Below are 14,365 nucleotides of genomic sequence, written 5' to 3' on the forward strand. Positions count from 1 at the left end.
TGTTTTCCTCCAGTTCCAGTATCAAAGCAAGTTAATGCTCCAGTGATTGGCTGCAATTGATTCTAATCATACATCTCAACACAGGAACAGGATGAACAGGATGACCTACTGTCCCGTATTTTAAGGGATTGTCCCTAATTTTGACTGTTTGTCCCATGTCCCTTAAGGGATGCCTTTTGCCCGTATTCCCAGGGCAGCCTGTGGGAGGCTCATCCTGAGAGTCTCCAGGGCGGGTTTGATTGATTCGAGTGGGAAGGCAAGTGGGTGAATTGGCCAGGAGGGATGATCACATTCTGACTCAATTAGGTAAGTCGTAAGTTTTAGTTGATTTTAAACCCCAACTCCCTTATACCCCCCTCCCCGCCCCCATTATTATTAGGGTCTCAAGACCCCCCCCGCTTCCCTACACCCTCTCATGCTTACCAACGCTCCACTCTCACAGTCACCAGCACCCACCTCAACCCACCCCCAGTCAAAGTGGCCTTTATGTTATTTCATAAGAATTGGTTAACCTGCTATTGATGGCGGCTCCCATTGCAATATTATAGAGGCTCACTTTGCGCTGTTACAGAGGCTCCCGGGATAGTATTGCAGGGGATTCCCAGTGCAATAGGGAATGCCAATGCAGTTTTGCAGGGATTAGGATTCTCAATGCAGTGCTGCAGTGGATCCCGATCCACCGTTGGAGTGGATCCCGCTGCAGTGTCTGAGAGCTGGTGTACCAGAATGAGAACAGAAAGCACCGGAGAAACTCAGCAGGTCTGGCAGCATCTGTGGAGAGAGAAAAAGAGAGGCCAGCATTTTCCGGTCCCACCCACTGCGGGAATCGTTATGGGAGGGATGGAAAATTTGACAGACCAGCAAAAGGTTTATTGACTTCGGGCAGGAATTTCCAGTCTCGCAGCGGCGGGACCAGAAAATTCCAGCCAGAGTTAATGTTTCAAGTCCAATACTCTTTCTCGGAACATACTCTTCTGATGAAAAGTCACATTGGACTTGAAAGGATAACTCTTTTTCTCTTTCTCTCCACAGATGCTGCCAGACATGCTGAGTTTTTCCAGCACTTTCTGATTTTATTTCAGATCTCCAGGATCCGCAGTATTTTGCTTTGTGTACCAGATTGCCTTCCTGTGCTCTAGGTGTTAAGATGCCGACAATGCCCTGTAACATGATGCTTGCATTGTTTCATAAGAACATTAGAAATAGGAGCAGGAGTAGGCCATTCAGCCCCTCAAGCCTGCCCCGCTATTCAATAAGATCATGGCTGATCTGCCCCAGGCCTCAACTTCTCTTTCATGCCAGCTCCTTATAGCCCTCAACTCCCCAATATTTCAAAAATCTATCTACCTCCTCTTTAAATGCCTTCAGCGATCTGGCCTCCACAACTCTCTGGCATAGAGAGTGCCAGACATTCACTACCCTGTGAGAGAAGAAATTCCTTCACATCTCAGTTTTAAATGAGTGTCCCCTTATTCTGTAACTATGTCCCCTAGTTCGAGATTCCCCCACTAGTGGAAACATCTTCTCAACATCTACTATGTCAAGCCCCCTCAGAATCTTGGACGTTTCAATAAGATCACCCCTCATTCTTCTAAACTCTAATGAATAAAGGCCTAACCTGTTTAGCCGTTCTTGAAGGTCAACCCCTTCGTCCCAGGAATCAGCCTAGTGAATCTCTTTTGAACTGTCCAATTACAGTATATCCTTTCTTAAATACAGGAACCAAAACTTTACGCAGTACTCCATGTGCGGCCTCACCAACACCCTGTGCAGTTGTAACAAGACTTCCCTATTTTTAAACTCCAACCCCCTAGCAATACAGGCCAAAATTCCATTTGCCTTCTTAATTATTTGCTGCATCTGCATGCTAACGTTTTGCGTTTCATGCACAAGAACGCCCAGAATCCTTTGTGCTGCACTTTTTTGAGGTCTCTCCATTTAAATAATAGTCTGCCTTTTGCTTCTTCCTCCCAAAGTGCATGACCTCACGCTTTCCTACATTAAACTCCATCTGCCAAGTTTTTGCCCACTCACTCAACTTATCTATATTCCCTTGCCGATTCCTTATGTCCTCATCACAACATGCCCTCCCACCTATTTTTGTATCGACAGCAAATTTGGATACATCACACTCTGCCCCCTCCTCCAAGTCATTAATATATATAGTAAATAATTGAGGCCCTAAGACTGATCCTTGTGACACTCCACTAGTTATATCTTTCCAACCTGAAAAAGACCCATTAATCCTGACCCTCTGTATTCTGTGCGTTAACCAATCTTCAATCCATGCTAATACATTAGCCTCAATACTGTGAGCTCTTATCTTGTGCAATAACCTTTATGTGGTACCTTATCAAATGTCTTCTGGAAATCCAAATACACTACATCCACCGGTTCCCTTTTATCAACTCTGCTTGTTATATCCTCAAGGAACTTTAGCAAATTTGTCAAACATGATTTCCCTTTCACAAAACCATGTGAGTCTGTTTGATTCCATTAAGCTTTTCTAGATGTCCTGCTATTTCTTCCTTAATAATAGACTCTAGTATTTTCCCAACGACAGATGTTAGGCTGACTGGCCTGCTTTTTGTCTCCCTCCCTTCTTGGACATGGGCATCGCATTAGTGGTTTTCCAATTCGCTGGGACCCTCCCAGAATCCAGTGAGTTCTTTCACAAAACCATGTTGACTCAGTTTGATTGTGTTAAGCTTTTCTAAATGTCCTGCTATTTCTTTCTTAATAATGGACTTCTTCCTGCTTCACGTTCAGGTTTGCTAGCAACCGTGACAACATATCACAGTAATACCGTGCAACCGGACCTCCCGGTTAAACCAGTTCTGCCCAGTATTGAATTCCGTAAGTATGAATTCCAGTCATGGGATTTACACAGCCAAAAATAAAACGCAGATCCAGAATCATAGCATGGTTAAAAACAACACACTATGCAGCACATTGTGTTTTCTTTTCTTTATTCTTGCATGGGATTTGGGCGTCGCTGGCAAGGCAAACATTTGTTGTCCATCCCTTGTATTGAGTGGCTTGCTAGGCCATTTCAGAGGGCAGTTAAGAGTCAACCACATCGCTGTGGGTCTGGCCAGACCAGGTAGAGGTGGCAGATTTCTTTCCCTATAAAGGGAACCAACAATCAATGATAGTTTCATGGTCACCGTTACTGAGGCTAGCTTTCATTTCCAGATTTTATTCATTGAATTTTAAATTCCACCAGCTCCCATGTGCCCAGATAAATAACCTAGGTCTCTAGATTACGAGTCCAGTGACATTACCACTGCACCACCATCTCTTTTCTGTGCCACCGCTCTGCAAGAGCTACTCAGTTAGTTCCACTCCCCTGCCTTTTCCCCTGAATGCTTTTTCCCCTCAGATAAATATCCAATTCACGAAATTTAGCCCAATGAAGTACAATTCACCAGCACCCAGACTTTCCATTGTACCTGTCCGTACATCACCCAAAGTCTCCAGTGTACCTCACACTACATCAACCGAACTCTTCATTTACACCTCACCCTTGCATCACCCAGCCCCTGAAATTAATTCAGGCAGACCTCAATCCGGTTCCTCCTAATAGGGACTGGCCTACAACATGAATACTCATCACTAATCGGTGCCTCTATATCTTTTCTTTAATCCTTATTACAGTGATGTCTCCCAATAAAATCAACTGCAGCACAGATGTCAAACAGCAAGAGAAACCTTCAAACCATGGGATGAAACGACACAAGCGAGGTAAGTGGAGTTAATAATGGTCCATTCAAGTCGAATGAGTTAACGGTAATTATCCAGCTTCCTCCCCACCCAGCCATCCACCCATAGGATCACAGCACCAGCCATTGTGAATGCTCCTCATACAGATCACCCCTGGTCTGTGCTGACTCAGGTGGTTGCCACTGCAACAGTCAATTTTAACACCTCCAATTTTTAAATTCTGATCCTTGTTTTCAAATTCCTCTGTGGCCTGGTCTCTCCCTATCTCTGAAATCTTCTCCAATCCTTCAAGGTCTCTGCCCTCCTGCAAGTCAAACCTCCTGTGTAAAAAAAAAACAGAAAATGCCGGAAATACTCAGCCGCTCCAGGAGTATCTGTTAAGAGAAAAAGAGTTAACGTTTCAAGTCGATGATCTTTCATCAGAACTAGCCTCTTGCGCACCCCATCATCGCTCCATCATTGGTGGCCATGTCATCAGCTGCTGAGGCTCTTGAGCTGTGGGATTCCCTCCTTAAACCTCTCTGTCCTCCTTTAAGACACTCCTTAAAACCTATCTCTTTGACCAAGCTTTTGGTCACCTGTGCTAATATGACCTTATATACCTCTGTATCACCTCGGTGTCAAATTTTACTTGATAATCGCTCCTGTGAAGTGGCTTGGGAATGTCTCACTTCAGAAGAGGTGCCATAGCAATGAAAGCTGTTGTTGTTCTTGTTATTGGCCTCAACAACCTTGGGTTTGATCTGGCCAAGATTTCCACACCCAGCGCCCCTAAGTGATCCCTGCTTACAGTGCGAGGATGTGAACGTCAGCTGAACACAAGATTGGAATTGTCTCGGATGTTCCCCATGATTAAATACCGTGTGTCTAGTCAGGCTATTTGTCCACAGAAGACTTCACAAGCAAGCACGAACCTGTTGTTGCCCAGCATCCACACACATTAATTAAGGAGGGATATACTTGCATTAGTGACAGTTCAGGGAAGGTTCACCTGGGATGGAGAGATTGTCTTATGAGGAAAGGTTGACCAGGTTCAACCTATACTCTTTGGGGTTTAGAAGAATGAGAGATGAGGCGGTTTTTTACGGCCCTTCCCGCCGGCGGGATCTCCTGCTCCCGCCGAAGTCAATGGGGTTTTGAATGGCTCGCCGCATTTTCCAGCCCTGCGCTCGCCGCAATGGGACCGTAAAATTCCGCCTGTGACCTTATTGAAACATGAGATTCTGAGGGGGCTTGACAGGGTAGATGCTGAGAGGATGTTTCCCCTAGTGGGGAAAGCTAGAACTAGGGGACACAGTTTGAAAATAAGGGGTCTCCCATTTAAGATGGGGATGAGGAGGAATTCCTTCTCTGGATCTTTGAAATTCTCTACCTCTGAGAGCAGTGGGGGCTGGATCATTGAATATATTCAAGGCTGAATTGAACAGATTTTTGATCTACAAGGGAGTCAAGGGTTATGGGGGGACAGGCAGGTAAGCGGATTTAAGGCCACAATCAGATCAGCCATGATTTTATTGAATGGCGGAGCAGGCTCGAGGGGCCAAATTGTCTACTCGTGTTCAGAATACTTATGTTCTTATGTTCACACGCACTTTCCAGCTTGGGCCGTTTACTGACTTCAGCAGTGGGAATCCTGATTAATTCCTCCTCCTGAGCCCTGAGAGTGGACAGCAGCCACAGAGACTCGTTTATGATCCCAGGGTGAGATCAGATCACTTGAATCTGGGACTATAAATGGTGGGGCAACAAAAAAACATACAATTTAAAGCAAATGCAGTGCACGGTAGCAAACACCAAAAACAAAGTATGATGTAGTAAGTTACTAAAGACTCTTTAGAGGAGTTTGAAAAACAAAACTCCTCAATAAGGAGTTGATTGGACAAAATGGGCAAAGTTCTCTGGCATTTAGAAGAATGAAAGGTGACCTCATTCAAACTTATATGGTTCTTTTAGGGCTTGGCACTGTAGATTCTGAGAGGCGCTTTCCGCTGGCTAGACAGTCTAGAATTAGAAGGCATCATCTCGGGCTAAGGAGATTTAGAAGTGAGGTGAGAATAAATTTCTTCACTCAGAGGGTTGTGAATCTTTAAAACGGTTTCAAAACTGAGATCAGTAGATTTTTGGACACTAAGGGAATTAATGGATATGGGGATAGAGCAGGAAGCTGGGGTTGAGGTAAATGATCAGCCATGACCTTATTAGAATCATGGAATTTTTACAGCACAGGAGGCAGCAATTTAGCCCATCGTGTCTGAGCCAGTTCCCCACGAGAGCAACTCAGCTAGTCCCACTCCCCGCTCTTTCCCTGCAGCCCTGCAATTTTTTCTTCTTCAGCTGCTTATCCAATTCCCTTTTGAAAGCCACAATTGAAAATGCCTCCCACCACGTCCAGATCTTAACCCCTTGCTAAATAAGAAAACGGTTTCCCTCATTTTATCGTTGCTTCTTTTGTCAATCATCTTAGATTGTTGTCCATTGGCTTTCAATCCTATTGCAAATGAGAACAGTTCCTCCTAATCTACTCCTATCTGGACTCATCATGATTTTGAACACCTCTATCAAACCTCATTTTAACCTTCTCTTCCCTAAAGAGAACAGCTCGAGCTTCTCCAATCTATCATTTTAATGAAAATTTTTCATTCCTGGAATCATTCTCATAAACCTTTTCTACACCCTTTCTAAAGCCTTCACATCATTCCTAAAGTGCAGCACTCAGAACGGGACACAATACTCCAGGTGAGGCCAAACCAGAGTTTTATAAAGATTCATAACTTCCTTGCTTCTGTACTCTATGCCTCTATTTATAAAGCACAGGATCTCATTAGCCTTTATAACCACTTTTTTAATCTGCCCTGCCACCTTCAACAATTTGTGCACACATACACCCAGGTCCCTCTGAAGAAGTCTTGCAGACTCGAAACGTTAACTTTGTTTCTCTCTCCACAGGTGCTGCCAGACCTGCTGAGTTTTTCCGGCATTTTCTGTTTCTATTCCCTCTGTTCCTGCATCCACTTTAGAATTGTACCCTTTATATTATATTGCCTCTCCTTGTTCTTCCTACCAAAAACGTATCACTTCACATTTCTCTGCTTTAAATTTCATCAGCCACGTGTCCACCCATTCCACTAGTCTGTCTATGTCCTCTTGAAGTCTATCACTGTTCTCAATACCTCCAAGTTCTGTGTCATCTGCAAATTTTGATATTGTGCCCTGTACACCCAAATCTAAGTCATTAGTACTGAGTCGTAGTTCAGCGTACTTTCCCTGCTTTTGTATTTGATGCTTCTACTTATGAAGCTTAAGATCCTTCTGCTTTACTAGCTACTCTCTCAATATGTCCTGCTATCTGCAAAGATCTATGCACATGCACCCCCAGATAGCTCTGTCCCTGCATCCTCTTTAGAACTGTTCCATTAAGTGTATGTTTGCCTCTCTCTATCCCTTCTGCCAAAATGCATCACCTCACATTTCTCGGTATTAAATTCCATCTGCCACTTGTCTGCCCATGTCTAGCCTCTTGTTGTGCGATTAGTATCATTCTCACTTTTTTGCTACTCCTCCAACTTTGTTATCATTGGCAAATTTTGAATATATATTATACATATAAACAAATACAATATATAAAACCACTGACTCTTGGAGGATACCACTGTCTACCATTCTCCAGTGTGAAAAAATAATGATTTACCGTGACTCACTGTTTCTGTCCTTAAGTCAATTTGTTATCGAATTATGGAGCAGACTCAAGGGGCCGACTGGCCTCCTCCTGCTCCTATTTTTTTCTGTTATTATTAAGATCTCCTGACACAAATTGGTGGCCAACAAGACAAAGGGTTAGTAACTCCAAGAAGGTCTCACAATGTCATTGACTCCATTATGGTCATTTATCCTCTACCTGTCCCCTCCTGTTCCTTCAAAACTCCAAATCCCCTGTCCTACATATTCCCATTCTCCCTGCATCCTCTCTGTGTTGAAATACTCAGTGTACCATATCTACTCAACCTTATTCCTTCCCACAGTCTGGAAAGTGTAAATCTCCTTCCCCTGCACTTGACAAACCCAAACATGGTGTCACCTAACCACTTACTTCCTGATCTAGTTTATCTTCTGCCTGACTCTTTCAAGCCTCCTATATTATTGGCCTTCCCACATTTTGGCCTCCGTGGATGTTAAAGATCCTATGGCACGGTTTTGCAGAGGAGCATGGGGAGGTCTCCCTGGTGTCTTGGCCAAAATTCATCCCTCAACCCTATAAACATAGAATGGTTACAGCAAAGAAGGAGGCCATTCAGCCCATGTGCCCATGCTGGCTCTCTGCACGAGCAAGTCAGCTAGTCCCACTCAATCAATCAGTCAATAATTTCCCTTCAGACGCTTATCCAATTCCCTTTCGAATGCCTCGATTGACTCTGCCACCACCACAGCCTCAGGCAGTGAAATCCAGATCCTAACCACTCGCTGCTTAAGAAAATATTTCCCCTCATGTCACCATTGGTGACCTTCGCCAATGGGAACAGTTTTACTCATTACTTTGTGGGCCTGCAAACATTTTTTCTTTAGTCACTTGTCCAATTCTCTTTTAGGAGCCACAGCATCACTAAAAACAGATTATTTGGCCATTTCACTTTTTAAAAATATTTTTCATGGGATGTGACACTGGTAATGCCAACATTTATTGTCCATCCCTAATTGCCATCGCGAAGGTGGTGCTGAGTTGCCTTCTTGAATTGCTCCAGTCTGTGTGGTGTAGGTACAATCAAAGTGCTGCTGGGAAGGGTATTCCAGAATTTTGACTCAGTGACAGTGAAGGAACGGCGATATAGTTCCAACTAGGGATGGTGTATGGCTTCCATGGTGATGTTCCCATGCACCTGCTACCCCTTGTCCTTCTAGATGGTAGAGGTCGCGAGTTTGGAAGGTGCCGTCAAAGGAGCCTTGGTGAGTTGCTGCAATGCATCTCGTAGATGGTACACACACTGCTGCCGCTGTGCATCAGTGGCAGAGGGAGTGAATGCTTAAAATTGTGGATGGGGTGCCAATCAATTTGGCTGCTTTTGTCCTAGATAGTGTTGAGCTTCTTGAGTGTTATTGGAGCCACGCTCATCCAGGCAAGTGGAGCGTGTTCCATCACACTGCTGTTTCTGGGAGCTTGCTATGCAGAAATTGGCTGCCTCGTTTCCTACATTACACGTCAAAAAGACGTCAATAAGGATGTGTAGGAAGTTATATAAAAAAATTTTTTTTCCCTTTCTCTCTGTTTAATCATTATTTATTCTGCACCTAAAAATAAAACCAAACAGGTCAAAATGTTCACCTGTGGGAGTTTGTCCGGGATTTGCTGCTGAACCCCATGGAGAACCATGACATCTTGCAATGGGAGGATCGACGAGCGGGGATCTTTCGCGTGATCAGATCCAATGCCTTCGCCCAGCTGTGGGGAAACAAGAAAAATAACAAAGGAATGAATTATGAGAAGCTGAGCCGAGCACTGAGGTAGAAGCTTAGAATCATTGCGCCTCTCTCTGACTGACTGGAAATACCCAGCAGCTTCACTGTTGCCCCATAAGACTAGGGTTGTGGATCATGGGGCACAGTAGCGTAGTGGTTGTGTTAGTAACTAAGGCTGGGACTAATGAGATATGGGGCAGAATTTTACATTTGGCATGCGGGTGCACACTCAACACACCGGAACGTAAAATGACGCGCAATGACGTCAGGCGTGCATCCCGACATCATAGCGAACTTGCGCAATATTGTAATTGAAAGGCCTATTAAGGCCATTAACTAGGTAATTAAGTTGAATTTTACGCTGCCCGTCCAACCTTACAGTTGGCGGGCAGATGAAAAGGCCAAGCGGCCTTTATGTTTTTTAGGAAACCTCATCCACGAGCGGGATGAGGTTTCCTAAAGCTAATACTGATGAAATAAAAACTTTATTTTGAAAATAAAAACATGTCCCATCTCATGTGATACAGTCACATAAGGGGACATGTTTCATTAAATTTTTAATATCTTTATATATTTTTTTTAAAAGCGCTTCAATCTCCCTGAGGCGGCTCCATGCCTCAGGGAGATGAAGCACTCTATCGCGCGTATGCGCAAAAGAGCGCTGGATTCGACTCTCCCTCCTCCCCCCGCCCACACAGATAGCACTCAGCGATCCACACAAGGCGGGCCTTAATTGGCCCGCCAGCACGAAATCTCGATGCGGAGCAGATCGTGGGCGGCTGTCGGCTCTGCACTCGCCCCCGCCAAGCCCACCCAACGACTGGAAAATCCTGGCCACGAGTCCAAATCCCACCACAGTGGGGGAATTTGATTTCAGTTAAATAAATACGTTTGGAATAAAAAGCTAGTACACTGTAATCTCTCCAGTCCAGAAATCTGTTGATGGAAAATTTTAGGACCAAGATGAGGAGAAATTACTTCACTCAAAGAGTTTTGCATCTCTGGGACTCTCTGCCCCAGAGAATCGTGGATTCTCCATCGTTGAATACTTTTAAGGCTGGTATAGACAGATTTTTGATCTCTCAGGGAATCAAGGGATATGGGGAGCGGCCGGGAAAATGGAGTTGAAGCCCAAGATCAGCCATGATCATACTGAATGACGGAGCAGTTTCGATGTATGGTCTACTCCGGCTCCTATTTCTTCTGTCTTTAATTGCCCTGGAATCTCCAGAAGTATAAGATTCATCTCCAGGGCCCTCCAGCAAGGAGGAAAATCAGAAGGGGCATTAAAAAAAAAATGCTTTTCTTTTAAAATAAAACATTTATTTGAACGTTTTTGTTTATTAGTCATAAAAATATCAAAAAATGTCAGGGACATGGGGAGAAAGAAAAATTGTTTGACTGACAATCAAGAATCATCCATTCAGATATCCAGATATCTATTCGCTTTTCAATTGGCTGTGGGAAGGTGGGAAGGCTGAGGGTGACGGTGTTGGGCAATGGCAGGAATTTGGGGATCGTTGGTTGGAGGTCATGTGTTGACATCTCCAGGAATGTGTCTGACCAGAGTTGACAGCCCTACGTGCTGCCAAGACAGTACAATTACTGTTCAGAGACAGCATTAGAGAGAAGGGAGGGGTTAATTGGCCTGAGTTTTTTCTTGTGCTGAAGGGTTCAAAGAATTAGGGCAGAAGTCAAGGATTAGAAAACTAGGGGTTAGAAGGGGAAGTCTGGCTGAACTTACTCACCCTAAGAGTAAGAGTTGTGAAGTACCAGGAAGCCATTGAGATGTAAAGTGTAATGGGTTCAACAAGCATTCGCAATTCTGGGGACAGAAGGGATTTTTTTTTTTCTTTATTCTTTGATGGGATATGGGAGTCGCTAGCAAGGTCAGCATTTGTTGCCCATCCCTAATTGCCCTTGAACTGAGTGGCTTGCTAGGCCATTTCAGAGGGCAGTTAAGAAGCAACCACATTGCTGTGGATCTGGAGTCACATGTAGGCCAGACCAGGTACGGACAGCAGATTTCCTTCCCTAAAGGGCATTAGCGAACCAGATGGTTTTTGCAACAATCGACAATAGTTGTCATGGTCACCATTACTGAGATCAGCTTTCAATTTCAGATTTATTAACTGAATCTAAATTTCAACAGCCACTGTGGTGGGATTTGAACCCGTGTCCTCGTCCAGTGACAATACCACTATGCCATCTTAAGGGGAGATGGTGGTGTATTGGTAATTGAGGGATATGTATTGGTAACAAGATTTCCAGTTATACAACCTGATTAATATTTGGTTAAAAGTCAATAGAGTTGGATATCAATCCCACTCATTTTACACTAACACCCAAGATGTATTTTAACCTCAGCCTGCATTTCTTTCTATATAAGAGTCTAAGGGTAAAATCTTTAGCTCGGCGGGCGGACACGCGCCCAACCTGCTCAAGCATAAAATGACGCACGTTGACGTCGGGCGAGCGTCCCAACGTCAACACGCAGTTGTGCAATATTTCGGTCGGCGGGTGCGCCTGGCCTTTTAAGGCCATTAACAAGGTGTTAAAAAGAAACTTTTTGCTGCCCGTCCAAATTTACAGTTGGCGGGCAGGCAAAAGGGCCAAGTGGCCTTTGCACTTTTTAGGAAACCTCATCCACGGGCAGGATGAGATTTCCTAAAGCAAATAAAATAATTTTTAAATTAAATTAATAACATGTCCCTGCTCTTGTGACAGAATCACCTGAGGAGACATGTTTTATTACATTTTTCATATCTTTATTAATTTTTTAAAAAACTCATCTCCCGGAGGCAGCTCTGTGTCTCAGGGAGATTATCCAGTGCGCACTCACACGCATGCCTCGCCCCGCTCACTTGCATTTCATGCTGGGCAGGCCTTAATTGGCCCGCCAGCATGAAATCACCTTCCAGCCTCAATCGCAGGCGGCGATCGACTTCCCAACGGCCCCCGCCTGTCCCTGCCAAGCCAGCCCAACAAGGGCAAAATTCTGCCCTAAATAGCTTAGAGGAGCAAAGGGATCTGGGGGTAGAGGTACACAAACCACCAAAAGTAGCAACGCTGGTTAACAAGGCCATTTAAAAAAGCAAACCAAGCACCAAGGTTCATTTTGCGAGGGATGGAATTAAAAAGTAGGGATGTTACACTGGTTAGACCACATTTAGAGTACTGAACACAGTACTTGTCTCCATATTGCAAAAAGGAGAAAGAGGCACTGGAGACGGTGCAAAAAAGATTTTACAATTATGATGCCAGAACAGAGATGTTATAACTATTTTAAGAAAAGACCAAACAGGTTGAGGCTCATTTCTCTTTTACTATCTGCCGTGTTTTATGTCCATACAAAGAAAATATATTTATAACCTAAAAACATTAACAAATGTAGCATTGAGCAAAACACCATTCTTTGTGCCAAGGCAGTTGACCTTGACTGGGTCTGCAGTAAGAGCTTGCGTTGGTTTTAGCATCACTGGGTTAGGGAAAGAATGGGAAGTTCTGCCAGTGTAGCTTCTTCTAATCTTCATTCCTCCTTGGAACACTGGCCTCTTGCAAATACCTGATTTCTTTCTCCCCCATCATTGGTGACTATGCCTTTCCCTGTCTAGCCCCTAAGCTCTGGAATTATCTTCCTAAACCTCTCTGTCTCTTTCTACTTTTAAGATGTTCCTCAAAATCCAACTCTTTACCAAGCTTTTCAGTCATCTGTCCCATTACTTCCTGATGTAGCTTGGTGTCAAATTTAGTTTGATTATGTTTCTGCGATCTGTGTGAGGTGTATTACCAGGAGGAGAAGTTAAAGACACTATATAATCACAAGCTGTTCTGATTGTATCTGGTCACTCCTGGAGGGTATGTGTGTATGCACTAGATGAAGACAATCCTAGGCTTAGATAGCCCACAGATGCCCAAAGTTCATATACAAAGAATAGAGACTTGTGCATACTGGAGCCTGTGTGACACCCAGAAAACAAGCAAGGAGTCAATGACTTCAGGGCACAAACCTGAAAAAATAATTGTGCTTGAGCGTAAAAATCAAGGCTGACACTCCAGTGCAGTGCTGAGGGAGTACTGCACTGCCAGAGGTGCCATATTTCAGATGAGACATTTAACCTAGCCCCATCTGCCTGCTCGGGTGGATGTAAAAGATCCCATGGCACTATTTCAAAGAAGAGCAGGGGAGTTATTCCTGGTGTCTTGGTTAATATTTACCCCTCAATCAACATCATAAAATCTGATTATCGGTCTTTAGCGCATCGTTGTTTGTGGGATCTTGCTGTGCATAATTTGGCTACATTACAACAATGATAATATTTCAAAAGTACTTCATTGGCTGGAAAATTCTTCGAGGTGTTCAGTGGTTGTGCAAAAGCGCTATATAAACGCAAATCTTTCTTTCTTTTGAGGTATTTAAGATTTAACAAAATTAATTTCACTCATTTAATTTGAGTTGAAGTGTAATGTTTTTAACTCCCCTGCCTTAGACATTATTACAAAACTGGAATCCTGGAACGTGTGGATGGGAGACTGATGTACAAATTTGGAGAGAAGGCTTATGGATGGAAAGAAACTCGGTATCTGTAAGCACACTCGCAGGCTCGCACATTCGATGTGCCCTTTCTCAGTTGCAAACGATCGTATGAAATGATCTCGCTGACATCACTCGTGAATGAGGAAATTCCTACATCCTACATAGAATATTCCAGGAACGTTTGGACTTAACCACACTGGAAAGTACCGGCAAGGTTAATGAGTATGCCCCTAAATCCACAATGTACCAGAGGATGAATTATGTGAGGCTCTGCTACCAGTCACGTAACCTCACAGTGCGAAATGGAGAAATGGGAATGAAGGTCAGTGTATATGATTCCCAGCGATCACGGTTTTCTAGTCATTGATCAGAAAATCTGCCATGCCATAAGCACTGGTCTCCGAATGATTTCCAGCCTGCACTGCCACAATGGAGCCTCACAAAATTTACCTTCAAATATCTGCTTCTAAAAACACAATAAAACCCCCAAAATACATCATAATAGGAACAAAAAGTTATTTGGTAGTTTAGAACTTGAGTATTGCTGAAAAAAAAGAGACAATGTGCCTGTTTCAGCTAAACAAAATAAGTGACAGCCATTCGCTGACTCATTCCTCAGGGCAATGCCTTGATGAATCAGGGTCAGGCTGCCTGGTT

At 43.9% G+C, this 14,365-nt stretch overlaps 1 protein-coding gene across 1 annotated transcript; it reads left to right on the forward strand.

The window, feature by feature from the left end:
- Positions 1-167: 167 nt before the first annotated feature.
- On the forward strand, positions 168-13,949 carry LOC144677233 (ETS-related transcription factor Elf-5-like; the record flags this gene model as incomplete). The annotated part of the gene is made up of 5 exons (XM_078537412.1): positions 168-260; positions 2,770-2,856; positions 3,658-3,744; positions 9,024-9,216; positions 13,662-13,949. Coding segments are annotated over 5 exons (560 nt in total), but the record flags the coding sequence as incomplete, so codon positions are not given.
- Positions 13,950-14,365: the final 416 nt, after the last annotated feature.

Source organism: Cetorhinus maximus, unplaced genomic scaffold (assembly GCF_964194155.1).
Source record: "Cetorhinus maximus unplaced genomic scaffold, sCetMax3.hap1.1 HAP1_SCAFFOLD_2331, whole genome shotgun sequence".
Classification (NCBI taxonomy): Eukaryota; Metazoa; Chordata; class Chondrichthyes; order Lamniformes; family Cetorhinidae; genus Cetorhinus; species Cetorhinus maximus.